The 15,774-nt window shown below is 43.7% G+C and overlaps 1 protein-coding gene across 1 annotated transcript in view; it reads right to left on the bottom strand.

Moving 5' to 3' along the window:
• The window catches only part of LOC113450357 (uncharacterized), a 38,333-nt gene extending 23,670 nt beyond the window's left edge, over positions 1-14,663 (bottom strand). Inside the window, 6 exon segments of the mRNA XM_087919166.1 lie at positions 4,680-5,023; positions 5,026-6,798; positions 7,785-7,911; positions 8,566-8,618; positions 8,766-8,901; positions 12,769-14,663. Of these exon segments, the coding sequence (XP_087775292.1) occupies positions 4,680-5,023; positions 5,026-6,798; positions 7,785-7,911; positions 8,566-8,618; positions 8,766-8,901; positions 12,769-14,247 (3,912 nt within the window). The 5' untranslated portion in view covers positions 14,248-14,663.
• Between the last annotated feature and the right edge of the window lie 1,111 nt (positions 14,664-15,774).

Genomic DNA, 15,774 nt, shown 5'->3' with positions numbered 1-15,774 from the left:
ATCTGAAAAAGAGTATATGGATTCTTAGATGGCTTGAGATAGTGGCCAAATAACAGATTAACAGAATTGGGAGGGATCTTGGAGGTCATCTAGTCGAACCCCTGTCAGAGTTTTCCAAGGAAAGGAGCAGGAAGCAGAGAAATGGCCCAAACTACTCTGGGATCTCCGTTCGGGACTGCTTTGCGAGGAAAAGGGGGGTCCTCCTGACCCACAGAAGGAAAGAAATGCGGGGTTGGAGGGGCGTGAGTCCTGAAGGAGCAGCTTCAAAGCGGGTTTCAAGGTGGGGAATCGCCTTTTTCTCCCCAGAAGCAAAGCGGCACCTCTCCCTGGTTTAGCGGAAGGTTTTCCGGGGCTTCTCTCCTATTTGCGGGGTGTCTATGGGTAACCCTGACTTGCCCTCTCTCCCTCTTTCTCCCTCCCTTGTCATCCAGTGCAGCAGCTCTTTCTTCAGCAGGATCTACCCATGAAATGAACACATGTATGTGCATGTCAGTGCGTGTGTCAGAGGAAGAATGTGTTGTCGAGGAGGGAGGAAGGATTTTTCTTGGACTTTTGAGCTGGGAGGGGCCGGAACGAGCTGAAGCACCAATGGGAATTCTCCTTGCTGTAGCATCATCAGTCTCCGGGCAGATCCTGTGTGACTTTACCTGAAGTTGGAGAAAGGGCGTTCTGGGGACAAAGAACACCGGGCTACAGACTTCGGCCTTGAGCCGCAGGGACTGCATGGACATTGGTCTCCTAACCATCACAGGCTCGCTCAAATATCACAATGTTTACATGCGTGGAACCGGGAAAGGTTGGGTGATGTGATTAATGACACTGCCATAAGCGGCGACTCCTCTAGTGTGACCATCTTGAGCAAATTTTCGCTCTCAGAGAGGTTCGCCCCTCTGATAATTTATGATAAAGTAGGAAGGAGGGCGTTCAGGGACAGAGAACGAAGCTGAAAGTGGGAGGGGGGAAATCCCTTCAGGTTTTTTTGGGGGGGGGGCTGCAGCTCAAAGGGGGGATCATGGCAGGCCCAGAAGGGACCCTCCACTTTCTTTGCTCTCCTCACGATTCTGAAAAATGTTGGAAATGTCATCAGACACCTGGCTCATATTATCTTATGTGGTGGACATATGCGGATGCTAAAAAATACTGGACTAAAATCCACATGTGGTTGGAAAAAATGACAAAAAAGCATATAGATTTCAAACCAGAGATATTTTTGTTGGGAATTTTACCTGAAATATATAGTAAAGAATTGAAATACCTGATTGTAAGTGTATTAACAGCGGCTAGGATTGTATTTGCTAAAAACTGGAAAAATGAGAAAATACCATCACAGGAGGAAATCATTAAGAAAATATTGGAATGTGCTGAAATGAGTAGATAGACATTTGAAATCAGAGAACAAGATGATAAACAATTTTATAAAACTTGGGATCTATTCTATCAATGGTTAGACAATAGTATAGTAATGAAATATGTAGATTCTTAGAAAATAAATATCTAAAGATGTATTCTTTTCTTAGTATATCTACAAAATGATTGTAGAATAGATTTGAGATAATATAAACTGTCATAAAACAAATTAAGTAAAATATGATTATTTCGTAAAACATGAATGAATAAAAGTATAGTCAAATGATTAATAATAATATTAATGTATTTAATACTTGATTGAAAATACGAGAATATACACAATGTAATTGTAATTGAAGACTACAAAATGGAAGCACAATTTGTAAATCATCTGGCACACTGTATGAATATATATGTGGGAGATGGCTTGATGTTTTTATGTTTTGTTTGTTTATGTTCATTTTAAAAACCAATAAACATTTTTAAAAAAAGTTGAAAAAGAACAAACAGTAGCCTTGCCTAGCATAGCAAATGCAATAATATTGGCTAAAATCTGGGGACAGTGCGTTGTATGAGGAAGGGAAAGAGCTTCTGGCTTTGTGTGTGTTGTTATTGTTGCTGCTGTTTCAAAATGGGAATACTCTTAACTAAGAACTGTTCTTCCACCCTATACCCTATCCTTCCCTTAAAGAAGATTTTTTCCAGATTCCTTGCTCCAGAGCACACTTTTATGCACCGAAACCATCCCACTCCTTCTGTTTAAACAGATATTTTTCTTCCCTTTTTTCCTTCCAGCATTTATAGAAAGCTGAGCATTTTTGAAGGTCTACATAATCCTTCTGTTGTTGTGCCTTCAATCTATTCTTCTGCAGATTTTCCTGTTCTTCCCTGGATCCGAACCACTCTTCTGAAGCTGAGCATGAACTCTGGTTCTGTTCCATTCCTCCTTCCCTTGGTATCAAGAACTCAAGGGTAATATGGTCGCTTTTCTCCAGGATCCATCCGTCTTCACTTCTAGCTGTCTCCCTATTGGTAAACATTGGATTGAGAGCAGATCCCCTTATCCATTCCCTGAAGTCCTCAACAAGAGAGGAGGAATCGTCCGACTTTCAACAGCAGAGGTCTCCGAACTTGGCAACTTTAAGATGTGTGGACTTCAACTCCGAGAATTCTCCAGCCAGCATAGAGTTAAAGTCTACAAGTCTTAAAGTTGCCAAGTTTGGAGACCTCTGCTCAACAGAATTAGTATTCCAGCATAATATAGACATATATAACCATTGGTTGAAAGTATAACACAAATTTTAAGATAAAATTTGGAATATCTCATATAAAATGATGGAAGTTTAGTCATGGATGATTAATAACTGATAAATATATAAGTATATGTTAGTTTGACAATGTGAAGATTGAATAAACTGTGAGTAATGACTACAAAAGGATAGCACAAAAGATTCGTAACCAACGGACACACTGTACGTATATAAAATGGAAGATGGTTTTATGTTTTTATGTTTTGTATGTGTATGTTTTTTAAAAATAAAAATTCTTTAAAAAAAAAAAGAATTAGAATTCCAGCAGATGTCAAGAGTAGTTGAAATCATCTCAATTATTATGAAGTGCCTCTTATAAACTTTGGTCATCTGACACCAAAAGTCCTTGCTCATATATTCCACCTCCCAGATGGTCTATTGAGAATTACGATCAGTTCCATTTCTTTGATTTTACTTTTGCCCACTCTTTAACAGAATTCATGCTTCGATCAGTGAACAGTGTGCACAGGCATATTCCTTCAATGTACAGTGTAAGATTCCCTTTTGGTGACATTATTTCCTAAGTTGCTGTCTTCCAAAGCTACATGCCAATCGTAGTTGTCATTCCCCCAAGTTTTAGTGATGACAGTGATAAACGTATTTGCCCTTCTGCGTTAGAATATTAAGCTCACTCTACTTGTTTCCCATACAGATAGTCCTCAACGTATAAACATTTGTTTAGCAGTGGTTTAAAGTTATAAGGACACTGAAAAAAAATGATTTATAACACTGGTCCTCATATTTAGATTCAGCATCTCCCTAATCACATAATAAAGCTTTGGGCACTTGACAACCAGCAAGTATTCATGACAGCTAGACCAGTGGTGGCTAACCTTCGTGAGCTCCCGTGCCAAAAATTGTGCACACGCTTACACGCTCACGTGCCAGCACCCAAGAAGGCAATGCACCCTCCCTATGCATGTGCCCCCTATGTATGTGCGCGCAATCCCTACCCACCCATTCCCCACTTCCCCCTTGCCTGCACTGCGCCTCACAGCTGATTTTCAGCCAGTTTGCGGCCTTTTTCGGCCTCCCAGAGGTTTGAGGAAGGGTTCTGCAGGCTTTTCAGGCCAAAAACTAGGCCTGTTTCGTCACTTCCAGTATTTCTGCAAAAACCGGAAGTGACAAACGGGCTTAGTTTTCGTCCCGAAAAGCCTGCAAAAGCCTTCCTCAAACCTCTGAGAGGCCAAAAAAGGCCTCAAACTGGCCCAAAATCAGCTGTGAGGTACAAGCATGCACAATGAGGTAAGTTTGCCTGCAGCTCACGTGCCAGCACAAATGGCTCTGAGTGCCACCTGTGGCATGTATGCCATAGGTTCGCCATCATGGAGGTAGACTATCCTGGGGTCATCAGTTAGCCAGCTTCCAACAAGCAAAGTCATGGGGGAAGCTGGATTTAAAAAACACATTTCACTTAATAACTGCAGTGACTTGCTTAACAGCCATGGCAAAAAAAGTTGTAAAATTGGGCACATTTAACAACTGCCTTATTCTTCTTATTCTTATCCCGACTGTGGTCATAATTTGAGGATTACTTACATTCTGTATGTTGGTGTCAAAACATCTGAGACTGTGAACATCATAAACAGAAAGCATAAACTAAATCACTGTATTTTTTTGGAGGGGTGTGCAACAATGTTGACACATTAACATGGCAAAAGCCCATTGAAAGCCAATTCATCTTATATAAACTGCCTACCCCTATTGTTAGAAATCTTCCCCCAGCAAATTCATTCTCACTTTTGGTATAGGTTTCAGGTTTTGGCAAAAAATAAGGCAGCCAGGATTCATGACTCAGCTAAAAAAATTTTTTAGTTCATACCAAGAAGACAATGTATGTATAAAAAGAACCAGGTACGTCTAGTCTAGGGAGTCCCACTAGAATGGATATTTGCATGGGAAGTAAGCTGCCTGCTTCACTGAAGCTCTCCCTGCACTCCACACATTCATAAGGGTTTTTCTCCTGTCTGAATATTCTATGTGAAGCAAGGGTGCTGCTCTTGCCAGACGTCCATTCATTCATATGGCTTCTTCCCCCATGTGGATCCTTTTATGGGAAGTGAGTTCATTGCTCCGCTTGAAGGTATTCCCACATTCCTTGCACTGATAGGGTTTCTCTCCTGTATGGATGGTTTTATGGGGAATGAGGTGGCTGCTTTGATGGAAGCTTTTCCCACATTCTGCACACTTAAACAGCTTTTCCCCTGTGTGGATTCTTTTATGGCAGGTAAGCTGGCTGTTCCTTCTGAAGCTCTTTCCACATTTCATACATTTATATGGTCTCTCGCCTAAGTGGATCGCTTTATAGGAAGTAAGTTCACTACTTTCCCCGAAACTTTTCCCACGCTCTATGTATTTATATGGATAGAGTGAATCCTTTTGTGGGAAGTAAGCTGAGAACTCCAACAGAAGCTTTTTCCGCACTCCGTACAAATGTACGTTTTTTCCCTCGGGTGCATTTTCGTATGGAAAGTGAGCTCACTGCTGCTCCTGAAGGCCTTTCCACATTACAAGCATTTGTGTAATTCTTCTAATGCGTGGATCCGTTTATGGGAAGAAAGCTCACGGCTGCCTCTGAAGCTCTTCCCACACTCTTTGCATTTACACAGCTTCTCTCCTGTGTAGATTGTTTTATGGGAAGTGAGCTGATAGCTCCAGAAGTTCTTTCCACACTCCATACATTTCTACGGTTTCTCTCCCAAGTGGAGTCTTTTATGATAAGCAAGTTGGCTGTTCCTCCTGAAGGTCCTCCCACATTCTGTGCATTTATAAGGTTTTTCTCCTGTGTGGACCCTCCTGTGGGAGGTCAGCTCACTGCTTCCTCTGAAACCCCTCCCACACTCCGCGCATTTATAAGGCTTCTCCCCAGTGTGGATCCTTCTGTGGGAAGTCAGTTCGCTGCTCCTCCTGAAGCTCTTCCCACACTCCGGGCATTGATAGGGTTTCTCTCCTGTGTGGATCATTTTGTGGTAAGTAAGCTGATAACTCCAGAGGAAGTTCTTTCCACACTGCATGCATTTGTACGGTTTTTCTCCCGCATGGAGTCTTTTATGGTAATCAAGCTGAATGTTCCTCCTGAAGGTCCTCCCACATTCTATGCATTTATAAGGTTTTTCTCCTGTGTGGATAGTTTTATGGGAAGCGAGCTGATAGCTCCAGAAGAAGTTCTTCCCACACTCCATACATTTGTATGGTTTTTCCCCCGAGTGGAGTCTTTTATGATAAACAAGTTGGCTGTTCATCCTGAACGTCCTCCCACATTCTGTGCATTTATAAGGTTTTTCTCCTGTGTGGACCCTCCTGTGGGAGGTCAGTTCACTGCTTCCCCTGAAACCCCTCCCACACTCCACGCATTTATAAGACTTCTCCCCGGTGTGGATCCTCCTGTGGGAAGTCAGTTCGCTGCTCCTCCTGAAGCTCTTCCCACACTCCGGGCATTTGAAGGGTTTCTCTCCTGTGTGGATCATTTTGTGGTAAGTAAGCTGATAGCTCCAGAGGAAGTTCTTTCCACACTCCATACATTTGTATGGTTTTTCTCCTGCATGGAGTTTTTTATGGTAAGCAAGCTGAATATTCCTCCTAAAGTTCCTCCCACACTCAGAACACTTATAAAGTTTTTCCCCCATGTGGATCCTTTTATGGCAAGTCAGGTCATTGCTCCAGCTGAAACTCTTCCCACACTCCAGGCACTTATAGGGTTTCTCCCCTGTGTGGATCCTCCTGTGGGAAGTAACCTGGCTGCTGCTCCTGAAGTTCTTCCCGCACTCTCTGCATTTGTAGGGTTTCTCCCCCATGTTGATTCTATCACGTAACGAAAGAATGAAGGTCCAGCTGTAACTTTTTTCATCTTCCCTGTTCTGATGAGCTTCTTCTTTAGTGTGAGTTCGATCATGTTCATTTAAATCTGATTTTTCTCTGAATGTTTTCGCACTTTTCCCAAAACACCTTGTCCTTTTTCCTTTGGAAAGGTGCAGGGCTGCTCTGTCTTGAATTTCATCATATTGAAGAGCAGAAAACTTGCTGCTTCCGTCCTTTGACTGGTTTTTCTCGTGACTTTTTAGTTCTGTTTGGTTTCTTCCTTCTTTGCGTCTGAGAGCTTTTAGTATTTGCCTACAGCACATGTTATCTTGCCCAACAGTATCTTCAGAGAGAAAGAAAAAAGTATGTGTTTAAAACTCACAGAAGGGGGAAAAAATCACCAAGAACATGTTAACATGATTGAGAATTCCAATCCTGCAAATCCCAAAAATCTTGGTAATATTTTTATAGGCTATTCTGACCTACATAAAACAATCTGAATTAAAGGTTATCAAATTTAGAGACCTGTTGTAGGTTCCTATCAATTTTATTGGTATAAATTTGCATGGGATGGAAATTTATAATTCATGGGTAGTAGAAACAGTTTTAAAAGCCTTTAAACTAAAACAATTCTGCACGTTGGGTTAGTATATTTGCCTCTTGCTATCGATGAATTTCTCTTTATTCTGCACTAGATATCTTTCCCCACACATTCTCTTCTTACCCCCAAGTTCTTGTTTTAGATGGAAAACAATCTGAAGTCCTGTATGTTTCCAGGACAAACAAAGCACTCCTCACTATGTGGTGTCAAAGTATGTGGTGTTTTACTTTCATTACAAAAAAACACTTTCCCGGGAAAGGTAAAACTCTCAGCTCAGCCATAAAACACCAAGAAGGCCAAGTAATGTTTTTATCAGTCAAGAAAAGATCCTGAGAAGCAAGTAGAGCTCTGCACGGCAGAAGATAGTAACCCTCTAAGAAAAAAGTATCTCTCTGATCTATTAAAAAACTATGTCTGTATAGTCCAGCCCCATAACCTCAGTTACGCCTGACTTCACTAGGCTGTATCCAGTTTGCTCTGTCCAATCACAAGGATCAGTTTTAATTAGTCAACAAAGGGAGGCTGTAGCCCCTCCCCTTTATAGGCCCATCTCTGCCTCCAGCACTGTCCTTCAACCAGTCTGTGCTTCAATGAAAGGTGTCTTGGAACCAGCAGAGGAGAATTTTTGTAGAGTGGATCTTCTCCTTCTCTCAGATATAAGGTGTGGTTGGCTTTAGGCCAGACAGCTGGTTCCACAAAATGCCTTTTCTACCTGCCTGTGCCCTTACCCAGGGAGGCCACATTCCTCAGGTTCTCCCTCATGACTTCCCCATGGAGGGCTTTTTGGTGGGGATTCAGCTGAGTCCACTCTTCCTTGGAGAAACACACAGCCACCTCCTCAAAGGATACAAGACCCTGGAAAAGGAAGGGGAAAAAAAACTTTTCTCCATTATTAATCCAGGAAGGTTTTGCATCTCATACCCTTTCTTTAACAAATTCCCTAAGCAAAGATTGGGTATGGATAGTAGTCTAAGAAAAAAAATATATATGTAGCTCAGTGCTGAGCCGAGCTGTTTGCTAGCGGTCATTTCATTACCTGGCTAGACAACATTATCAACACAAGTGAGTGAGGTTTTCTCTCTGTTTTTATACAGTAGCTTGCCTGGCCAGTGTTGGATGGTGGAGGGGGATGGTTTCCTCTTGACAGCTCCTGAATTACAGTATTGTTTTCTGATTGTTTGTCTGGTATGATTTATTAACCCAAATTATAAATATTTACTATAAAAGTGACTGGGCAGTTTACAGATAAGAAACTATGCAATCCATACATAAAAGACAAGATCAAAGAGTTAAAAAGAGGGAGGGAACATCCTTCAGCCACCAACCACCCCCAGGGTTGGATACCACTCTGGGATCCCTGTGCCAGTTGATAAGAGTAAGCATGACTTGAAAGGGATCTCCTAATTAATTCTGCCACGTTCCATTTCAGGCTGCTTAAAGAGCAGTGATGCTGTTGAGTCCCAGGGGGAAAGGGGACCCCAAGTGATCCCCTAAATGTTCCTCTCCTACCTGAACTGGAGGTTCAGCCATTCTTTCAGTTCCACCAGGAAAAGGTGACGATCCTAGAAACAGCAACGGCATAATTTGATTTCCTGCATGGGACTTTCACTGAGCTAAAGCAGAATTTCAAATATTACGTGAAGAACTAAAGACCATAGCATTGAGATATTTCTTGAGAATGTCAGGTTCCTTTGAAAGACTCCCTTTACCTCCTGAGATGTCCCAACCTGGATCTTCTTGGGGGATCTCCCTGAAAGGCAGCTCTTGAGAGGCATCTGACAGATCCTTGCTCCCTTTAGGATGCCTCAGGATGGCTTCCAGAAAGGGCTGCTGCATCTGACGTACCTGGAGATGGAAAAGAGAAATGAAGGTTCAGATAAAATTTCTCAACTTTGCAGACTCTGCAACCCCTTGATGCAGATGTGTTAGGAATCTATCCACGAATTAGTTGGGTTGGCAATATATAAACCAACAATGTATGTTTGTAGCTTTAAGACAAAATCACTGTATTGATTCCAATTGGTTGATTGTATTGCGAATTGCCATAAGAGGGAGCTAGAGATCATGACTTGCTCTCTCTGACATTCTGTATCTCTAACATTCTGTTGCTATCTAAGGTTCTCTGTTGTGCTTATACTTTTATATTTTTGTCTACTGGAAATGACAAAGGCAACTGGTAAGAAGACTTTGTTATTGGATATTCTTTGGACTGTAAAACGTGTATGACCTGGACCGTTTATTGGCCTGTGCTATTTCTTCAAGTTAACTTTAACTCAGTTTAGTGTATCTGTGTGTGGCTGAATAATTATTCATAATTACTCTCATAAACGTTTCCATGTGCATATCCTTGTTACTCAAGGGTTATTCTGTACATATCATAACATTGGTTATGGGCCCAGAGAGATATTGAGAATCAGTGTGAATATAGTTTCATATTCAGCCAGCTGATTGCACTTTATTGTTAAAGTACAAATGGCACAAGAACAGTCAACCAATACATCCCAGATAACCCAGTTGGATGGAACAAACTATGTTTCCTAGTTTATGAAGTGCAGCCTACTTCTGCCTAAAGACGGATTATGGACTGTAGTTAATAGTGCACCGGATGTAACAGCTTGGGACCCACTGAATGATGGAAGATAAAAAGAAAATAGCTGACTTTAACCGGGATAATGAAAAGGCTCTTAGTATAATTGGACTGACACTGAGTGATCAGCAGCTAGTCCATATTCATGGTGAAGAATCTGCTGCTAGGTGTTGGGACATTTTGAAGAGGATTTATGTTCAAGATAGTGTGGGTGCACACATACACCTTACACATAAACTGTTTAGAGCCAGTCTTATAAAAGGTGGCAATATGTTAGCTCATTTGGAGTTTATGAAAAGGACTTTACAAGAGCTACGAGAAAAAGAGCTGATTTTCTCAGAGTTGCATCAAGTTTACATCATTCTTTCTTCTTTGGATGAAACTTATGATGATTATGTGTCTTCACTGGAAGTTTTAAACAGTGATGAACTTACATTGACTGGCATAACTGGAAGACTGTTAGAAGAGTCAAGAAGAAGGCAAGATAGAAATCAACTGAGAGAAAGACAACCACAGGAAGAAAAACTGTCTTCAATTGCCTATATTGTTAGAAAGGTTTTTCTTGTGGGGCTAAAGGTCATATAGCTAGATACTGTAAAAAGGATAAGAAACATAATGCTATTAATATACAGAGAGCTTATAAAGATGTTAGTTTAGCCATATCAAGTACAACTACAACTGTAAACCATGATATATGGGTAGTTGGCAGTGGAGCATCACAGTGTGTAACTAAAAGTAAAGAGAGGTTTGTGAACATGAAAAAGAGTAAACAGCATGTATCATTAACTAATGGATGGAAATTGAGAGCATCTGGAGAAGGTACTACATATTGCTCATGTATTAATGAACATTTACCGATGTTATATGTACCTAGAGTGATATTTAACTTGCTATCTGTAAGCAATGGTAAAAGCAGGAATTGTTGTAACTTTTCAGGGAGATAAATGATAATATTGATGATAGGATAGTGGAGGAATCCTCAATGGAGGAATTATAAATAGAAGAACCCTCTATGACTGTAGAAGATGAGGATTTGATAGGGGAGGTACAGGAAGAGGGCATGCCAACAACATGTACTGAGTTGCCTAGGAGGTCAACTACGGAGAGATGTCCACCTGACAGATTTCAAGCAAGCATTGTATGTCAGGTTAATACAGAACCTTCTAACTTCAATGAAATAAAACTGTATCCTACAAAGGATCAGGTAGCTTGGCAGGAAGCTATGAATAGGGAGTTAAAAATCATTGAAGAATTTAGAGGTGTAAGAGGATGTAAAGTTACCACCAGGTGAGTGTGCAATAGGTTGCAAATGGGTGTATAAAATAAAGGCTGGTGTGGATGGGACTATTACCCATAAAGCAAGATTAGTTGCTCAAGGATTTGCTCAGTCAGATAAAGACTATGTTGAAGTGTTTGTGCCTAGTCTGAGAGCAAATACATTGAGAGCAGCATTAGTTTGGGCAGCTAAGAATAAATGTAAAATAAACCATGTAGATATTGAAACTGCATATCTACAAGCACCTTTACAACATACCATCTATATGAAAAAGCCATTAGATTTAAAGGATGATGGAAAAACTGATTATTGGAAATTAAAGAAAACTCTTTATGGTTGAAAGCAATCCGGTTATGAATGGAATAAATGTATTGTAAAGGAATTAGTTTCAATAGGTTTTGAAGCTGGCATAGACGATCCTTGTTTGTTCTGAAGAGAAAAATATCGTTTAACTTCTCTATTACTGTTATTTACGGATGACATAGCAATTATAACTAAAACTGAACAAGAAGCAAATGATATTGTTGATAGATTACAGAAAAAGTTCAGGATTAGAAATTTAGGGGAGATTAAGCATTATTTGGTTCTTGATATAGTGAAAACAAATAAAGGTTTTAAAATTTGGCAAGCCAAGATTAGCCAATTATTAAAATGCTATAACATGGAGCATTGTAAATCTAAGACAGCAATGAGTAAGGAATTTACACATAGTGATATCAAAAGTCCTATGTTTAATAAGGAAATATATCAATCCTTAATCAATAGTCTATCATATTTGGGTAATTGGTCTAGACCAGATATATCTTACAGTGTAAACCAATTGGTTAGGTATAAAGCTGAACCAAATGAAAGGCATTGGCAAACAGCTAAGCGAATAATTAAATATTTAAAACACACAATGAATTATTCATTATATTTAGAACCAAGTAATGAATTAGTGTTAACTGCATATGCTGATGCAAGTTTTGCTACTGATATAATGACTCGTAAGTCAACATCAGGTATAGTGATAATGTTACTGTACGTGATCCGTTTATTATTTATGAAGACAATCAATCTGCAATATGGCTACTAATTTAGCTGTTAAAACAGGGTCTAAACATACCGATTTGAGATATTTGAACATCAGACAGTGTGTTCAAAATAAATTAAATCAGTTAGAATACTGCATGACTGAACATAATATTGCAGATCATTTCCAAAAGCTCAAGGTGCAATTAAGCATAGTGTTGTGAGAATTATGGTTTAAAGATGTAATGTATTATATATTGACCTATCCAAAGGGGGGAATGTTAGGAAACTATCCATGAATTAGTTGGGTTGGCAATATATAAACCAACAATGTATGTTTGTAGCTTTAAGACAAAATCACTGTATTGATTCCAATTGGTTGATTGTATTGTAAATTGCCATAAGAGGGAGCTAGAGATCATGGCTTGCTCTCTCTGACATTCTGTCTCTCTGACATTCTGTTGCTATCTAAGATGGTCTGTTGTGCTTATACTTTGATATTTTTGTTTACTGGAAATGACAAAGGCAACAGGTAAGAAGACTTTGTAATTGGATATTCTTTGGACTGTAAAACGTTTATTGGCCTGTGCTATTTCTTAAAGTAAACTTTAACTCAATTTAGTGTACCTGTGTGTGGCTGAATAATTATTCATAACTACTCTAATAAATGTTTTCATGTGCATATCCTTGTTAATCAAGGGTTATTCTGTACATATCATAACAAGATGGAACAATGGAGCAAGTGGCCCAAATATATATTCTGGGGAAAAATGGAGAAAATGCTCAATTCAAAGATACTCTCGATTAATGCAGAGCTTCAGAGAGGGTGTTCTCTCACCTGCAGCTCTTCCGGCTGCTGCTTCTCTGCCTGGCTCAACAGGAAGCCTTCAGCCAGGGCCACTGCCTGGGCGCTGGTCTCCGCTCCACACTCCCGCACCCAGCTGGCCATCTCTGCAGGAAGCACGGCCAGCAGCTGCTCCAGGATCACCAGATCCAGCATCTGTGCCTTGGTCTTCTTCTCTGGCTGCAGCCAATCCTGGCAGAGTTGATACAGGCGGCTGCACATCTCCCGTGGGCTCTTGCCCCAAATGTCCAAGGGCAAGAGGCCAACCTTCTCCCTGGTGGTTTCCCGCAAGGCATCCTGCAGCTCCTCCACCTTCTCCCAGAGGGCTTCCTTTAGGGAGGAGTTCTGCAGGGCGCTCCTCAGGGAGTCCACCTGGGCCAGCAGCACCTCCGCCTGCATCAGCGTGTCTGACCAGAAGGCCAGCACCTGCGTCTCCAGGGCCGCCGCTTTCTCCCACAGGACATGCGCCTCCTTCACAGGCGCCTCCCGGGCAGCTCTTCGCAGGGCTGCCTCCCCCTGCCCCAGGGGCACCTGCTGGAGGGTCCGGCGAAAGGCTTCGGCTTCTCTCCGGGCCATCTCAGCCTCCTCCAGAGGGCCTGCCCACAAGCCCTTCTCCAGGCAGGCTACCTCCCAGCAGTCCGTCTTCCGCAGCAGCGCCTCGGCCTTTTCCAGCATCGGCTGCAGCCCTTCCAGCGACGCCTCCTGCAGGCCGGTGCGCAGCCCCTCCAGCTCCCTCCGCAACGCATCGGCATTCTCGGCCCAGCCTTCTTCCTCCAGGGCCTCCCGCAGGGCCAGCAGTTGCCGGGCCCGGATGCGTCCTTCCTTCCGCACCGCCCGGCCCAACTCCCGCAGGCTCTCCCACAGCCGGTCGTCCAGGAACGCCGCCAGGGCCCCTTCCAGCTTCCGCGCGGCGCGCACCGGCCGCCCCCGGCCCTCGGCCGCCTCCAACTCCACCGTCACGCCCAGGAGCGCCTCCCGCAGAGCCGTCACCTTCTCCACTGAAGTGGTGGGCGCGGCTGCGGCTGCTGGCTGGGCCGGCACCGGCTGCTCTTTGTCCGCCTCCTCCTCCTTGGCCAGGGCCGGCGGTGCCGCAGCAGACCTCTCGCCGCCCGCGGCAGACGCGGCCACTCCACTCGTACCGCCGACGGGCTTTCTCCGTCGGGCCCGCCGCGCCGCCTCGCGCTCGTTGCGCGCCTGGAACCAGCGGAGCAGCGCCATCTCCAGCCTCAGGAAACCCTGGAGCCGCTGCTGCTCCGCCTCCGAGAGCGCCGCGTCCCGGGCCAGCAGGGTGTCCCTGCCTCGGCGGGCCTCGCTCAGCTGCGCCCGGAACCGCTGCAGGTTCGGCTGTCCCAGGTTGACCTCCCAGCGCCAACGCGCCCGCACCGGCTCCGACACCCGCTCCGCCAGCAGAGCCTCCACCTCGGCCAGCCGCTCCGGGGAAACCTCCGCCGCCGCGACCCCCGGAGCCGCCATCGCCGCCGCTGCTGCTGCGCGGTCCCCCACACCTCACGCCGACACCGCTCCGGCCGCAGGAGCGCGCACGGCGACCCTGCTTAGCGACGGAAGCGGTTGCCCCGCCCCTCCGCCGGTCCCGCGCCCTGCCTTCTGGCTTCCGCCCCGCCCCTTCAACAGGCAATTTCTGAGACTTCAACTCCCGGAATTCCCCCGTCGCCCCGCCTCCCGAGTCTTCTGAACACGCCGACACGCGAATAAAAGGCCTCCCGCGGTGCTGCTTCCCGGCGCCGCCTTTCCCATAATGAAGGCTACGCAGGGACCTTCTACACCACCACTCGGTGATCAAAAAAGTCGAATTGGCGACGCACACGGCCTGCTTTCATCTGTCCAGCCTGAGAAACCGACTAAAATCTGAAATAAAAGGCCTTTTCCCCCCCGGTGGTTCGTTCCTCATCCCGATTCTGTTTGGGCGATTCTCCTCACGGGCCATCCGTCCCTTTCCCGCCTGTTTCTTCTTTTGCGCTTCTGGGCGCCTAGGTCAATTTTCGGGCCAATTTTACCTCAGGATAGAATTCAGTATTATTCTGCCTCCTCTTCTCAAATCACCGTCTGAGGTAATGTCTCCCTATTCTATGCTGAGGTAACCTGAGGTAAAAACAAAAAGCAGGTAACCTTATAGAGATCAGATATGGCATTACTGTACATATGCAACATATGAGGTAACTTTGAAGTTGATAAAATGAGGTATCAGCTTGAAGCAGGCCAAAGAGGTAGATAGGTAACAGCCAAGTTAAGCTCGAAGCCAGGAATCAAATTAGCTTTTATCTCGTTATTTGACAAGGATGGCCTCATTTTCGGCCTTTTTCTTTTGAATAAATGTGAAAACATCCAATTTAATAGCTGGAGAAGGGGACAAAGGTCCCAAACATCCAGTTGTGGCTGAGTGAGGGCGGGGCTCCCTCCAGAGGGGATCTGTGCTCTGATTGGTTGCTGCAAGTGGAAAAAGGGGCGTTTCCCTTTTCCCCACCTTTTTCTTCTGCACTATTTTTGATTTACCTCAGTATATTCCTGTCTTCCCTGCTGTGAATGTAGATAATACATTTATTTATATAAAACTACAAGTTTCTGTCAGGTGTCTCCCACTTCCTTTGGACAGTTGCTATGCAATTCCTCCACATTAAATCTCTTCAGTTGCACCTTCCAGTTGAGTGTTTCCTTCCACAAAATTTCAATGATCCCAATAATGTCACACCAGCCTTTGGGTTCCACCTTTACCTTGTTTCTTTCTCATGCTTTGAGCATCCATGCAAAGGCATCTGATTCCCTTTTTGACTGACTGGTTTCTACATCTCCTATTTTGTGTCTGAGTTCCCCTTTTTCCTTCCAATTTGGTGGATTCCTCTGAGATTTCCCTTTGAATTAGCTTCTAAAACTTCCTATCTCCCTCTCACTTTCAAGCCCAGAATGAGGGGGTCGGGGATTCAGAGCAGGGCCCTTGGGGAAAGACTAGGGGGTGGCAATTAGGACTGAGGAGATCAGGCAGAT

Source organism: Pseudonaja textilis, unplaced genomic scaffold, assembly GCF_049901715.1.
Source record: "Pseudonaja textilis isolate UNSWEBS1 unplaced genomic scaffold, rPseTex1.2 PTEXSCF34, whole genome shotgun sequence".
Taxonomy (NCBI): Eukaryota; Metazoa; Chordata; class Lepidosauria; order Squamata; family Elapidae; genus Pseudonaja; species Pseudonaja textilis.
The sequence above is the reverse complement of the archived record's forward strand: the minus strand, read 5'-3'. Positions and strand labels throughout refer to the sequence as shown.